General features: G+C 37.4%; 1 protein-coding gene across 1 annotated transcript in view; it reads right to left on the minus strand.

Annotated features, from left to right (window-relative positions):
- LOC103772464 (eukaryotic translation initiation factor 2-alpha kinase 4-like) overlaps positions 1-15,065 on the minus strand; it is a gene marked incomplete at both ends in the record, with an annotated part of 21,002 nt that extends 5,937 nt beyond the window's left edge. Inside the window, 17 exons of the mRNA XM_008939796.1 lie at positions 54-133; positions 834-891; positions 1,132-1,236; positions 1,687-1,809; positions 2,875-2,958; positions 4,024-4,093; positions 4,812-5,224; positions 5,568-5,725; positions 6,268-6,377; positions 6,740-7,275; positions 7,709-7,866; positions 8,888-9,003; positions 10,431-10,579; positions 11,029-11,109; positions 11,959-12,132; positions 14,558-14,660; positions 14,950-15,065. Of these exons, the coding sequence (XP_008938044.1) occupies positions 54-133; positions 834-891; positions 1,132-1,236; positions 1,687-1,809; positions 2,875-2,958; positions 4,024-4,093; positions 4,812-5,224; positions 5,568-5,725; positions 6,268-6,377; positions 6,740-7,275; positions 7,709-7,866; positions 8,888-9,003; positions 10,431-10,579; positions 11,029-11,109; positions 11,959-12,132; positions 14,558-14,660; positions 14,950-15,065 (2,634 nt within the window). The remainder of the gene's footprint in view (positions 1-53; positions 134-833; positions 892-1,131; positions 1,237-1,686; positions 1,810-2,874; positions 2,959-4,023; positions 4,094-4,811; positions 5,225-5,567; positions 5,726-6,267; positions 6,378-6,739; positions 7,276-7,708; positions 7,867-8,887; positions 9,004-10,430; positions 10,580-11,028; positions 11,110-11,958; positions 12,133-14,557; positions 14,661-14,949) is intronic.
- Between the last annotated feature and the right edge of the window lie 1,592 nt (positions 15,066-16,657).

The following is a 16,657-nucleotide window of genomic DNA, read 5'->3' on the forward strand; positions in this document are numbered from 1 at the left end:
GCCCAGTACATAGATTCCATGCTACCTTTTTCCTAAGTCTGGTCTACTCGTACCTGATTGTATGTAGACTTGGTGCTTCCTTGGACCTCCGGGCTGACATAGAGCGCAGTGCCAACCATCCCTGTCAAGTTACCTACGTGGCAAAAGATGAGAGTACTAGTTTCAAGGAAGGGGGAAAAAACCACAGCGAAGTCAAGAAAAAAACCCCTTATCTTCTGTCCTCATTTCTAGGTGGTCCTGAAAGACGCAATTGAGAAGAGTGTGCAAGACAGGCAGTTCTTACCTTCACACGTCAAGTATCTGTGTCTATCTATAGTAGCTAATCCTTTCTATTCTTTAGAGAATTGTAGGTCAGCACAGAAATTATAGAACTGAATTTCACTTCCATTACACTCATCTTCAGACGCACAATGTACTAGAGAAAACTACAGTTTTCTCAAAACACAGAATTCAGCTTGTTATGGAAAGTTCCAAAAAAATCTCAACCAAACAAAAATCTCTGGAGTCTTGAAAATGTCCTGTACAGTCAAGAGTTAGCAGAAGTGCAGCTGGAACAGATATACACAGGATCTCTATATACCTTCACCAGAAGAAAAGCACTGACCTATGGTAGAAGGCTAGCAATGTAGGCAAATTCATTTTTATATAACACTTAAAACTGCCAGACTATATTTAACAGATCTACCCAAAAGTTGATGGTTACTTCCTCTCCCCCCCAAAATGAAAAAGGTTTTATTTCAAAGAATGAATGGAAGTTCTAATAGAGTATAAAAGACTATAGAATATAAGCGTTTACTTAAAATCATTTAGAACAAGCTGCTATGTAAACTAACCTGAGGGGTCAGACAGAGCAGAACTATCTGAGGTATTTTCTTCTTGTTTAGAGACAACCTGAAATCAGGAAAACAGAGATATTGTAAGTGTCACTTGAAATATATCTGTTGGCTTTTCTTGCTGCTTTGGTTGGCAGTACATGTTTTAATTCTAGATCCTTAGAAATAAAGAAGTTTATGGCATTCACAATATAAAGGTCAATGAGCACTATGATTTTATATGTTTTATTTTCATCTTTTATGTTATTACAACACCAGAATCAAGGGTTTTGTTTCCTTCACTTTCAACTGTACTTACTGCATTTGCTGGATGATCTGTAGCTAAACCAAAATCACCAATTTTGACATGATCATCTGAATCTAAAAAAATGTTCACAGGTTTCAAGTCTCTGTGGATCACACCCTGTCACAGGAGAACAAGACCCACAGAAAATTAAACAATGAACATTATTCAAAATACAATTCTTTTTATAATATACTAGAAAAATCACATTAAATATTTCTATTACAGTGGGAAATCCACTGCATTAAGTCACTAATGACTAATTTTGAAGTAATACTACGGTCTGTAGCCCAGAAGCTAGAAAAAATTTTCAGCGCTACCAGATAACTAACAAAACATTTTTGAATGTGGTCACATTTTTGTCACAACAGGAGAAATGTGAAGTGGTTCAGTATAAAAGTTTCAAATTTATGATAAAATCTTCTAAACTGCTAGAAGAAATTTACGATAGAGAGGAAAAAGAATGAACCCTTCTAATAAACACCCCAAAATGAACAGAATATGAAGAAACCTGTAGCAGAAAGAGGCATAACACACACTGTGGACAGGTCATAACTCATATTTACTCACCTTTTCATGGATGTAAGCTAAGCCATCTAAGATTTCTCGGAAAAGTCTCCAAAGCCGACTGGTATCTTCACATAGTCCTTGGTCAATAGTATCCCTTAATGTGCTCTTCTCACAATACTCCATCTTCAGGTGTGCACAGGTAAGGGACAGCAGGGGAAAAAAAAAAAAAAAAAAAAAAAAAGAGTAGTAATTTGTATCTGTGTGCATAGTAACGATTCGTTCTGTAACACTCAGTACCACCAAAACATTCATTCGTCTGCTTGGAACTTTCCTGAGCTGTGTTTCAGCTAGAAAATGGGCATTAGTTTATTTTTCTGGGAGAACTGCATGAGCTAGTAGAATAGTATATTCTCTAGCAAATGTTAAAAACAAGGTCAGCCATAATCTAAGTTTAAGCCTAACTTTAAAGAACATCTAGCTTTATTCTACTTGGCATCTTAACTGCCTAGATTATGAATATACACAATGTATGCAAACAAGCCTATTAAAATGTAATTCCATCTAATTTTATCTTCCTTCCAGACAAGCTCTAGCAGGAAGTGTGTTATAAAAAATGGCACATCACCACAAAACAGTGAGCTATGAAAGTCGACTTCTCCCAGAAACAGCCTAACTTCTAACACAAAGGAAAAGTTGTCAGTAGGAAAGCCTGAAGTTGGAAGCCTGCAGAAATTTGTGTCCTACTGTTGGGGCCACATAATGGTTTTGCAGATTACTGTTCTCTGTTAAAAGAAAGTGTGTGCACAATGCAGTGCCTTTGAAGAGAACAAGGAAGTTTTCACACCTGTGAAACACAGCTTCCCCTCTGGAAGTTAACACAGTACACTTCAACTCCACACTGGAAATTAACACCAGAACTTGAGAACTCCTACGCTGTTAGGAGGGATATTCTGAACAAATTTTACTTGCACAAGAGCCACAACAGTGACCCCATTAAACACTACAGCACTACAAAACTTTGCTCCCTCCAGGCACAGCTAGAGCGCCTTGGAAGGTGTAACAAGCCACATGCTGCACAGTGCCTTCCACCAGCCAAGCCTTTCAGAAAACCACTGCAAAACCAACACTGAACTGGGTCTCATTGCCCTTTTTTTAAGATAGTTGCTTTTCTCATGAAAACCAGCAGTTAATCTCTGCAAGCTGGAATAAACATTATCCTCTTATCTGAAAACACAAGCATGTTTGTACCTGAATGTACAGGTAATGCACTGTCTGAGTGACTGGTGTCCTGTCTTCTCCTCCATGGCCATTCCTCTCATTGCCTTCTTCATCCTTGATCACAATAAAAGTAATATAACAGTTACTTACAGGAAGGCGTCCAGAGTTCTTTTTATGCATGCTACTATTTTTTAATGGCTGGAACACAGTGTTGAAAAGTCACCTTCTACAGCTAGGGTTTGAATAACACTGAAATAATATTGACATTTTTGTTCTAGTTTATTTAGGAGCAGTGGCATTACAACAGGTATGACCCAATTTTCATTTTCAAAGTGAGAATAAGTAACATTTTGCCATCATTAGACACTGGAGGATCAGGAGATCAGGAGGAAACCTAAATCTCAGTGTGTCATATTTTTAAAAAAAAAAAAAAAGTTTGAAACTAAAATATAAAAGGCTTACTTAATAATGCAACCCCTGCCTCAACCAACAATTTTGATTGTGTGCATATTATTAAATTATATATTGAGAGCTTTTTCTATGCCAATGTACATTACAGTGGAAAGAGGAAAGAGATTAAGGTTTAATAATTACAACATTTTACAGATCATTAGGATTGGCAATAGATGATAGATGCTGTAGAAAACTGTACATTAGCTTTCTAGTGATACAGTGCACTGACTGTTCACAGCAAGTTCTGTGATAAAGAAAACCTTAAGATCAACTAAAACCTTACACATCATTTTGACTGCCTCTTTTTGACTTCTAGCAGTATGTGTTGTCACCACTTTCAAAGAGGGGTAGTATGAGCAAATATATTGGTTTATATCATCTAAAAGCAGAACAGAATTTCATCTTTCAGATGACATAAGGCAATCTATTTGGTTAACTAATAAATCATGTGCATGCCAAAGTGTTTAACTTGAAATAAACAGGCTCACAACTATAAAGTGCAACTTACATTCTGCTCTATAGGAAACAGAATTCAGATTAGCTGCATCAGACTAATTTCTGTGGAACACAGCTTGTGATGGCACAACACATACTCTGATGGAGCATAACCTTACATGGTTCTTTACTTACACCAGAAGTGACACAAAACTTCCCAGCTGACCTGTTTGGTTGTCAAAGCCTATTTTATGATCTTTTCATTTTCACTAGCTTGATCACTGTACTTACTGGAGTATGACCATTACTGTTTTCATCCTCATTATCAAAAATTATTTCACTTTCAGAATCTGTGGTTGGCCTGTTTAAAAAGAAAAGAAAAAAAAAAAAAGAAAAAAAACTCAAGAACTTTGGTTACCAAGAACTATTTACTAAGAAATGTGGAAACTGTTTAAGGAAACAGAAGAAATTCTAAGCTTCTGTTGAAGACCCTCTAGTTTCCTTCAACAAAAAAGGAAAACAAGACCTCCTCCAAAAAAAAGTATCCTGCTTGCAAAGCAATGCTTCCTTTGATGGCACAGTGTCTTAAATGGAAGATATATGTAAGTTTACTTACTTGCTTAAACAAACAAACCAAAACAAAACAAAACAAGCCAAACAACACTAAGTGAAAGAACCACTCCATACAGAGAGGTAGGCACGGAATATGTTAATAAAAATCAAAACAAAAAAGAAAGGACAAGTAAGGTATCTTTCAGGATCTGTAGTTCTCCACTATTGTTTACTAAAAACTTTACTCCCAAGGTTCAGAAAGACAGTCCAACAAAGTAAAGTCTCATGTATTTTGACACAAATGACAGGAAACTTCTAGAAACCTAAACCAAAGTTTTCCTTATACACTGACAGCTTTTAGTGACTCATTTTCCTCTCCATGGCTATCTGACTGCTGGCAAATGACTCAGTTTTTTTAACTAGGGGACAGAATGAAAACACACTGAGCTACCTCTGACAAAAGAGGTAAGAATGATAGAGACAAATACAGAACCCAACTTTGTTCACATTCCCTGAAGCCTACTTACAAAAATGAATGCGAGAACACCCCATCACCATCGTCGTCATCATCATCACTGGACTCCTGATCAGCTCCACTGAATTTGTTGCTGGAGGATCTCTCACACGAAGTACTCCACTCAACTGAACTTGTCAGAACTGGAGGAGGAGCATCAGCTTCCACATCATCTGACTCCTCAGTAGCAGGGATGAAGAGACCAGCTTTGGTGGGCATTCTTTTCTCTTCAGTTATTTCAGATGACAAAGTGGAAATAGGACTTTTATGTTTTTCTATCCAGGCATTGTAATACCTCACAATGTTCTCATGGTTCAGGCGGGAAAGTAGTGTCACCTCTCCCTTAATCCTCCGAAACTGCTTGCTGGCAGGGTTTACACGGATACATTTCACAGCATAATAGCAACCATCCAGCTTGTTTCTCACCTGCAGAATTCAAATAAATCTAAAGTCAAATGCTTATAAACGCCTTACCAAGTAGAGCTCAAAGCAGAATAATTTCACAGAAGAGGAAGTTCTCCTTCCACCTAGGAAATTACTACAATTCAAATGCAAGCTTCTCCATACTGACAGGCTTCTCCTCAGACTCCCAGCAACCTCTTGTAAACATCAATTTATTCAACTCCAGACAAAAAACACAACACAGGCACAGCACACTAGAGGATTATAAATAAAACCATGCAAACATTGAAAATATTGTTTTGCTTCAGAGAATACAAACACATCCCCAGAAAGGATTCCACAGAGGGAAACAATTTTTGTACCATACCTTGATGACTGCTCCAAAAGCCCCCTTGCCAAGTAATTTTAGCTCTTCAAACTCATTGTAGTAGCGTGAAAATTGTCTCTGTGTTTCTGTGAAGTATGAGGCACTGGATATCTGACTGCTGGGCACAACTGTCTCGATGCAATCTATACCTGCTGAATCTGTAACAAGGATATTAAAGTTTATCACCATTGGAAGTATGGGATAAGGCACAAGGGACTGTCAAATAAGCATCAGGAAGAAGATAAAAGTTAAATAACTAAGTGCAAATAAAACCTGGAATACAGAAGTGCTCTGCTGTGTACAGTTAAGCTCTGGTACAAGCATAAACCTTAATACAGTTTTTAAGTAATAACATTAATTATGCTGGACAAAGGAACTGATTCTAACAAGAATACGATGAGAGAAGTAGTCTCACTGGAACAGCACCTTCCAAGGACAAAGTTAAGTGTGATATTTACACTGTGCAAGAGATGGATGAATCTACAGGATTAAAGCATCAGCTTCTTCTACTGTTGAAACAACAGCACTCAGTCCACCCCAGCTAGTCATGGATATAGAAGGTGAAGACCATAATAACTCGCAAGTTCACGTAAAATACTTGTGTGGTCTTGTGAAGCTCCAGCACAGCTTAATTTTTCTGTTACTGCAGGCATGTAGTAGTTCTACTTATTAAGCAGAATATGGAAAGGTGGTTTCATACCATCTAGATTTTCATCAGCTGTAGGTATTTTCATTCGTGGAATGTTTATAAAGCTATGTTGCAACAACTGTTGAGGAGTCCATCTTCCCTTATCTTCCAAGCAAACACATCTGTTAGCAAACCAGGAAGAGAACTGTTCAGAGTTCTACTCCATATCGGGCCTAAACATTCAAAGAGGTCTCCTTATACTTAAGAAATCTGCACCTTTATCATTCAGATGGGAATCAGAAGCAAAGAGACTAAATGACTTAATCCACAGTGACACACAAAGTTTGTGGCAGGGCAGAGAAAAGAGCACCAGAGCTGTTCTCCCAAGTCCCAGATTAGCAGCCTGAGCCATAAAGGAGCAATCCCCTCTTCTCTAAAAAAATGTAACTAGTGACACAGGGACACTTAGCTGTTATTCCAAAAAAATGCAAAATAAATATTTTAAAAATCAAAGACAAAGAGATACAGAACATAACAAACATACTTTTCCAGAAAGTCTTGGAAGTCAGCAGGTAAACTGGTAGGAACAGCAACTGGATACTCCTTGGTTATTTGGCCCTGGCTGAGTGAAAGCAGAAGCAAGCCCAGACTCCATATATCTCCTTTTTTTCCAGGTTTGCTGGGAAGACCATCCTCACTAAAACGAACTTTGGTTTGCTCAAAAACATCTGCTTTACAGATATCAGCTAAGCGCTTGGAAATACTGTAGTCTGTCACCTTGATGTTTCCTTCAGCATCTACCAGGATACTGGAAGCACAAAGAACTTTGTGCACTACTGAATTATTATGCAAGTAGTCGAGAGCTGACAAGATTTGGGTCACGTAATGGCGCAACTGCTCAACTGGAACTGGAGTCTCTTTGTGTAAGTATGTAGAAAGGCTGGAGCCACTTATGTGCTCCACTAAAATGTCCACCACGATTGAATCATCCCGTTCTGTAAGGTTCATACATTTATAATGTACTATGTTTGGGTGACTTAGCTTCGTCAGTGAGCTGAACTCTGTTTCTGCGCCCTGGAGCTGTTAGAGAAATACAACATAACATGCATTGTGTCATATCTCATGAACACACCACTATAAATATGTAACATAAACAAAATACATATAAATTACAACTTCATCCTTTTCAGAAAGGGAAGTATTGTACACAATAGGCAATAACAAATTTGGTTTCTGTCAGACAAGCTTGATTCCTGCTTTCTTCACAACTCCAATAATATGTTATAACTTTATTACTGCATTCTTACAAATACACTTTCTTGGATTTCTACTATTGTAAGTGAACTCCTAAATATCTCAGTACACCCATCTTTCTCTGTTGGTGCAAATACTCTCAACACCAGCATTTCCAGGCTCATCACCACCCTCCCAAGTTTAACAAACTAGCAGCCTCAAGAGAAGCACTGGAAGCCACCTAACCTTTATTAAGGCAAATGCAAAATACGGGCATTACCTGCTTCTTACACTTCACAATCTTCTCTACTTCATGCATTGTAAGAAACTTTCCCGCCTTTTTTTGCCAGCGCAGGACCCACTCATATAGTAAAACAAAATCTCCACTCTGGACTTCCAAGGCATTGTACACTGATTTACCAAGCTGCTCATCCTTGCCTATATGTAAAAAGAGAGAATAGGAACAGGACTTCTTTTGTTGCTAAGGACTTGATGAGAGCGCCTGCAAATGCTGCATGAACGCCAGTAAGCCTGCTCTCTAGAATTTCAGAAGCACAAACCTACTTAAAAAGACAAGATTCATACCTACCTAGTAGATATGAAAAACAGCAGGTCTGAGGGGACTGAATGCTATGCAGTGGTAGTCAAATGAAAGAAAGAGCACATTGGCAAAAAATTGCTGCACGTTTCAAACAATTTCAGGTTTTAATAAACTAACTCTCTACCGGCTCAGCAAACGCCGAGCTCTCCACACAGCAACTCAATTGTTCATCCTCAAACTGCAAAATACAACTCTTTGCTTCACAGACTTTCACTTATGTCTCGTTGCTGAAGTAGTGCTATGTTGAAAATGAACAATGAAAACATTTGATGGTCCATTCATATGGGCACTTCTTGGAGGCATTTTAGCTCTGAAAATTTCTTGTCCTCACCTGTTGCCTGTATTTATGTTTTCACTAAACCTGCTGCTTTTACGCTGTTGCTATCAGCAGCAACAGAAGGGCAGTAAGCATGCATTTCTAACTCTGTGCTTACCCCTGGTTCCACCTTACTGAAAGCTAAACTCCTTGCTTGATAGACACGTGTATCTGACAAGCTTGCCTTTTAAATTTAAATGCAAATGTTTTCAGTATTATTCTAATTACATAGAGAATAAAAAACATTAAGAAGGTGCAGTGTTTTTTTTTGTATGGCTATTCATTTATGTAATTGTATCAAGCAAAGCAAATCTTTATTTAAAGTAGTCCTAAGAAAATATAAGACATTTACTACTATGAAGTAACTTCATATTACTCTCTCCCACTCTTGACCGTGTCATTTCAGAACCCACAACAGTATTTTCTCCACCCCTGCTGCTGCTTGTACCTGTGAACATCACTGAAGTGCTCCCTCTAAAAATCCCCATAAAAAGCCCAGCCCAAATCCCAGTACTTCAAGCTGCAATTGTAATTTTGCTTACCAAGACATTTTCCTTTATGGACAGTAAGTTGTCCAGCACCACTTGTGCTGAAGTTCAAAACTTCATAATTTCCAGGGGACTCTCTGTTATTACCAACAGAAAGGTGTCGTTCTCGTCTGCAATGCAAACAGAACATTTTTCTCCAACTCTAAAAGAAAGTATTGTTGCAGTCCCTAGTCCCTGAACATATCAGCTCAGTAAGAGGATCAGCTTTCAGAGACTTCAGCATCCACTGATAATATCTATGAATTTCAAAGATACAGAGTTAGTGCAAAGATACATATCTGACTAGAAATCCAGCATTTCAGCAGCAACATTATGCTGCTTTGAGTCTCTGTATTCAAAACCAGGAGTCAAATCCAAACCTTACAACTTCTGCATCTTAGGATAATACCCCTAGGTGGGTGAGACAGGTGGAGAACGGGAATAAAACAGAAGTAAATATACTACAGCTCTGTAAAATACATGAATTTGACTTGATTTGCTTTCTCTTTCAAAACATTACAAAAACCAAATATATGCAATTTTGGAAGTTCATTCCAGCTTTAGTTTAATTATTTTTCCTAACATATAATAGATTTCCCATTCAAATACTGTAACCACTCTAAACCTCTCCTTTAAATAAACAGTAGTTTTGCAAATCCTTCAAAAGCAAGTATGATTACGGTGTTTCTTCTGACATGCACGAAGCTGCACCTTGTATCAGAAAGAAAAGACCACTAACCCAAACCAACCTCCATTGCTTCTTGGTATAATCTATTTCAAAATTAATAGAAATATCGCCACTGCAAGAGTTTTCTCCAAATAAGTGCAAACACATACACAGATCATAGGAGTATATAAAGGGTAGTGTTAAAGCTCATTAAAAATATTGAATTGATAAAAAGAATCCAAACCAAACAAAAAAAAAAAAAATCACTGAGATGTGCTACCTAGAAAGAAGCACCAGGAATATTAATACCAGGGTATCTCCACTGTCCTTGACAATTGTACCAGCTATGAACACAGGCAAGAGGGAGGAAAATAAAGAAAAACCAAATATCCAAGCCTACCCATATCATCACCAACCCTCACCCAGGTGAATTATACACCTGCGCAAGAACCCTGCAATAACTCTAATCTTCCCTCCAGTATGTTGCTCTGCAAATGCAATCAGCACTGACTCTCAAACAGAGAACTTTCTAGCAAAAGTTTTGAGATGAATACGTTTTAATTTATTGTGCTATTCCAAAACCTTCACTGCTTTAATTTTTTTTTTTTCCTGCAACTAAGCAAGCCCTGAATATACCTTTCAACAACTATCAAATACTTTCTAAGTTAAACTAAGGGCAAAGCTGACTCTATTAATTGGAAAGTTCCCAAGTTAACCATAGCACATGAATTAGGCCAAATAAAGAGGAGGAATGGAGGGAGGAGGCACAGAGACCAAAGCAAACATCTAAGCAACATGGCACATTACTCTTTTGCCTTCACACTTCACTTTGAAAGCTAATGTTTGGGGAAAAAAACCCCTGAAGATCCACATGCAAACTGACATACTAACTTTGAACGTCCAGCCGAATTTGGTCGGTGTTTATTGTTCACTCCATGCTCCAAACGGCTGCCGTTTAAACTGGGAGCAACTCGATAGGTTGCAGCTTCTCTCCTGTGAGAGTTTTCTTGACTTGTCTGAGCAGCTATTTCCAGACGTTCCTATAAATCAGGAAAACATCATCATGTAAGTACAGAAACTGCTGCTATCAAAATACACAAGTACTTGACTAATCTATGAAGTCCAGGATCACAGAAGAAATCAGTTTTCATAATAAATGTACATATAAGGCTGATAAAGAAGTGCTGAGATTCAGAAAGCACATTCCAGTACTGTCTACAAGCATGGAACGTGAAGATTCTTTAGAATGAAACTGAAAACATGATCATATTAGCTTCTTTTTGACCATATATTCTACCTTCCCTTACAGCTGATTTTCTAGCAGAAATCAAACTCACGTAATTATGAACCTATTTTAACCTAGCTCTATTTGAAACACTGAATGAGAAAAGATATCCAGAACAATTCATTTGTGTAAATCTCTCAAATTTTTAAAGCATTGGGAAGAAGTTATTGCAATAATTTCTGTACACTTGCTTAGGAAGAATACCTGTTTGGCAATCTCTTTCTTTTTCCTTTCTTCTCTTTTCTCTTCCTCTCTTCTCTGAATCTCATTAAGGATTTCACGTTGCTGAAATGAATTTTGGTGGTGTTAGAGACTCACCAGTACATGCAATGCAACTGCTAATCTTACCCTGGTTAAAAAAAAACAAAACAAAACAAAACAAAAAAAACCAAACACTATGATGCTGATTTTTCCAAAGTGGTAAAGAGTACTTATGGATCTCACAGAAGTAAAAAAATAAAGTCATTTCGCTGTCCTGAGGAGGTTAACAGGATTCAATTGTATGATATGGGAGAACAGAGTTGTAGAAAAATACTACTGACAGACCAAACAATAAAGTTTCATATACAGAGAAGATACAGGAATAAGCTAAAACATTCCATTAGAAAAAAGAAGAGCTATTCTATCCCTAATCCCACAGTGTGGAGAATCCACATGACTAGTGTATGAAACTCAAACTAATCCCCTTATTTCTAGTGAGGAACGTATGCAGGTCCAAGGTGTCTATGGATTACACTCATTGCACTCTGGAGAAGTCTGTCACAGCAACCATTCCAATCACCGTATGGGTGAAGGAAGGTGTGACTACCTGTCTGGCTAATACTTCCCAGTTTAGGATGGAAAACACTTCATATATACACATTTGCTTACACTTTTGTATAAGGTCCTCTCTGAAAGCGATTTTCACAGCATCACAAATCAACATTTTGGTTTGTTTCAGGCAAAAATATTTTTCCAGGTTAAAAACACATCATTAAAATCTTAAAATTGCAGCAGCAGATCAATCCTATAGTTGATCATATGGACACATCTGACAAGTTAATTCACTAACACACACCACTAGGCAGAAGTATTTACAAAATCATGATTGTTATTTTAAGAATACAGTCTCATTCACACTTTAACTGCTCTTACCTCCTGCTCCTCTCTTCTCTTAACTTCCTGTGCCCTACGCAACTCCTCCTGAGCCAGTCTCTCTCGTTCTTTTTGATGATTTTTCAGCATCTCTTCATGAAAAGACTTGGAAGGTGGTTTATTATTCTCACTGAGAAAAGACTGTACATGGTCAGCAAGTTCAAATATCATCACCTGAAAGAGATGAACAAGTAGATCACATAGTAAAATGACACCCAGTTCAAGAAAGCAATACAGCAGCAGTATGACCGCTGATCTTGTTACTTACCAGGGAGAGCTCACCATAACCATATTTCAGTGTTTTCTGACAGACTATTTATTAATACACTGTAACATGAAAAATCCCTGACCACAGTAACAAAGATAGCAAAAAATATTGAGACAGCCAAGTTCAAACATAATATTTTTCTAAATAAATAAATAATATATTAAATCATTTTAATATTTCTTTTCTCATCTTGTTAGAATCACAGAATCGCTATGGTTGGAAAGGACCTCTGGGATCATCAAGTCCAACCTCCATCCCAACATCTCCCTGATCACTAGACCATAGCCCCAAGTGCTACATCTACTTGTTTTTTAAACGCCTCCAGGGATGGTGACTCCACCATATTTTCCTACTTACAAAGATGTTTATGACATATGAGCTACAACAGAATAAATCCTTCATAATTGTCTATTACTGTATCTACTCCTATGAAATAGTTACATCAATGCTAACACAAAACTCAATCCTTTCCTGCAAACTAAGCCCCCCAGGTAGAACTGTAAAGCCACTTAAGGCACTCTGCATTCATATACCCACAACTACTAAAATAGGAGCTGCACTGAAAAACTCAGCTATTCTGCTACATGGTTTGCAAGGTTGGAATCCAGTTTCAGTTACTGTTGACTTGAACAGGGTATGTACTGATGACCTATTGACCTGTCAGGCCTCATGCTTTCATTGGTCTAGTAGCATTCCTTTATTAAATTAAGCAACCCATGCTACTGATAGACCATTGTATCTCCAAAATTAAAGAACAGTGCGTCAGAAACATATAGTAAAAAGAGAGGAATCTCCCTAACTAAAAAAAAAAAAAAACAAACCCAAAACACAATCTGCTGTTCAGTTTAACAGGTAACTGAGGTTATTTTCAAATTTTACATACTGCAGAACAGACTTTAATAAATAATACCTGTCTAGGCAGAGAGAACATTCTCCTCCCTTTCCCTGCAGGGTAATTAATTTAGAATTGCACCATGTATGTCATGCATCAAATATGTGTATCATACATATAACTCACAACTTTATCTACACAATGCTGGAGCAAGCACAACTTTCACTTTGGAAAATTAACACTAGGAAATTCCACGACACATTTCTGATCTCACTGAAAGGAGCTACAAATCAAACAGGGATTTAAAGCCCTATAGGACACTAGTTCCCCTGGGGTCAGTTGTGAGCACACCGAGGGTATATATTGCATGGTTTAATGGTTACTTGAGAGAATTTGAACCTTGTATTTCCTATCAATTGTCTATGGTACAGTCATTATAAAAAAGAAAAAAAAAAAAAACAGAATACACTGTTAAACTGCTAATTTCTAAAGACACTGAAAAAATTGAGGAAATTCTTGGTTATTCAACAGAATGAATAAAACAGTATTTGGCTAAAACAGCTCTTCTGAAAGTATCTGCAGAAAAACTGGTAATCAAATTAGGTGTATAGTATGCCAATAGAAACGAGGCTTGATGTGGCAAGACTGAACAACAGGCAACCCCTGCCAAACCTGTAAAGCTGACAGGCTTAGGAAACTGAAAGCAGAGCACTGTCAATGGTGTTTACCTTTACCATTTTCAAATAGTGATGAGAAACATACTGTAAATGTTGCTTTTACTAAGAATTCAATGTTTGCTTTGTTACACACAATTCAATGGTTCTTTGAATCATTTGAGTCCTCAGCAACAATGGAAAGGTATTGTTAATACCAAACATACCTGGGAACTTACAAAATCCTTTACAACAGATAAAAGTTGTAAGCTTCACGTGTTTCTCCATTTTTCTCTTTATATCCTTTTTTGGGGGGAAGTCAAATATCACTGTTCCCAAGCACAGCAGAAAAAAGGCACAATGGCATGGAGTGACTGTGCTACAACCACACAAGTCAACTGTTGAGCTGGTGTTTTAATTGAGGTCTCTCACCTTTCAGTTCAGCATCAGATGAACAAGATCACACTGAAAAACTCCCCAGATACCTGCTGTTTGCTTAAACAACTATAGCCACTTACAATATTTAAATTAATATGAAAAGTGCAGAAAGCTCTCAATTTTAGAGTCAATATTGCTTTTCATACTGTGAAATAACTCAAAATAACACGAAACTTTGAACAGCAACAAAGCTTCCACTATTTATACATGCACTGTATTTTAAGAGCACGCATGTTCTGAATTTCCATTAATTAAAAACATACTTAAGAAAAAAAAGTCTCTCCTTCCTTAGAAGCAATGCAACTTATACTTCCACTGTGGATATATTCCATGATACTATATACCACACAAGTTTTTAGAACTATTTATGTCCAGAGTATATTTCTCAAGGAAGTGAGAAGCTCTTACCTCTCCACAGCGCCGTTTTGCCAGTTCAGCTAGTCTGGCTTTTAATTCACTTATTTTCTCATTTGACAAGCCTTTTGAATTTTTCAGTTGTATTTCAGGAACACTGGGGAATAGCAACAAAATAATAAGTCCCCATCAGAAAACTTGAGTTGAAAAAGCAACACAATGTTGATTTGCAGTAACAAATACATCCCTGCTATTTTCCATTGCACAAAAAGCCACACCCAGTACAGGTGCCAAATTTTATACTTGCCTACTGTACAACACCACAGGCTACACAAAAAAGCAGGAATAAGGCTGATGAATGAAAATACTTATTTTTTCAACTTTACATTTGACTACAAAAACAGAGGAAAATATTCAGAGAAAAAAAGGCTGCAACGTTCACTCACCTATCAGGGTAAGTATTCGGACACTTGACCCACAGATCAACTTTGGCATAGACTTCATTATCACCAGTCAGACCCTGAGGGCGCAGAACTAAATTAATTTCAGGAGGCTGCCGTACCTACAATGGAAAACAAAACTTCTGCTTTAAAAGCTTTTTTTTTTTTTGCCTTTCTTTTAATAAAAGCGCACAACCTGCATTATTTATGGCAGAATTCAGGTCAGACCACCCAAACGATGAAAAAACCCTATATTAATGTATTGACATTGCTGAGAGTGAACTGTTTTGCCAATTATCACACTTTATAAAGTTTATTTTTAGATTTTCTTCAGATAAGTGTAGTTACAGCTATTACAAAGATGATGTAAGATTGAGCAAAAACGTTTTATAATAAACCCTTGTATTTTGCTTACTATAGGCTAGTAGAAGGAAAAAGATTAAATCAATGTTACATAAGTTATTTATGAAGTACCATAAAGTATTAATTATAAGAATATTGCTTTTTTCGGTGTTCATTTTAGATCACTTAAAAACACCAGTCAGTATTTTATTTTCTGACATGGCAATAGACTACAACATCACATTTATATATACACCTTGTGCAGCCAAAAAAAATGGATAGCAATTTTCTGTATTTGTATTTTTGATTTTGACACAGACTAGAATTTTAACAAGTACTGCCCTTTCTTCCAATCCTGTTCAAATTACGTACTCAAAGTCAAGTAAAACATGCCCTTACAAACATTCTAAACTTTTTGTCATAATTAGAAAACTAAGTTTTCTGGAAAAAACAAGAACCCCACAAGTCAGACCTTAGTAACATGACAAAGACCTGGGGAAAGGAGTCCACATGGAATAACAAATACAGAAAGAGGTTAAAAGATGATCGCTAGTCCCTCTATTTTCCCTTTATGTTTCCAGCAAGGAGAAGAGCATGTTAAGAGGATGTCAGGTGTGCATTTAAAAGGCAGTAAGGTTTGCAACACTTCTGAAAACCCAACTACTGGCTAACAGTGTTTGTATCAAATTTGGAGAACAAAAAAAGTGCTACAGGTTGAGACAAGAATTTCAAGTTCATGGCAGAAAAAAGGATAGCAAGAACTATGATCTCTTTTGTAGAAGCTAAAGAAAAAAGCATGTAAAAAGAAACGACAATAGCAGTGAACTTGGGGAAGTGATAAGAGTGACCAGTAGTACCTCCAGGTACAAGAAAACAGTGCCACAGAGGCAGCTGGACAAAGTTATCAACTGGACACTGTGGACACAAAAGAGAAATGGAAAACAGGAGTGAGTACTAGACCTGAGCATTAATTAATTCGAATTTAAGTTTAAAAAAAGCCAACAAAACAACAAACCTAAACAAACAAACAAACAAAAAAACCAACCAAAACCTTTAAAAATTAAAGTATTACGTTATCATGGAAACAGCCGCACTTTGAGTAAGCCACAACATATAATAAATACGCAGGAGACTAAGTAAGTACGTATGCAATTATCGGCTAAGGGATGAATTAAGAGACAGTTAACAAAACCTCTGGCAATTAATTAAAACTCAGGCTGTACACACAGCACTAATTACAGTGCGAGCGCATCGATGGAGGGGACGAACTGCAAGGGCAGTTACGCGGCTGCCCGCCGCCGGGGAGGGGGAACCACGGGCACGCAGCAAGATGCGTGCCAGATGGCCCAGCGAGGACCGGCCGACAGAGTGC

The sequence above is a fragment of the Merops nubicus genome, unplaced genomic scaffold (assembly GCF_000691845.1).
Source record: "Merops nubicus isolate BGI_N331 unplaced genomic scaffold, ASM69184v1 scaffold37254, whole genome shotgun sequence".
NCBI classification, from domain to species: Eukaryota; Metazoa; Chordata; class Aves; order Coraciiformes; family Meropidae; genus Merops; species Merops nubicus.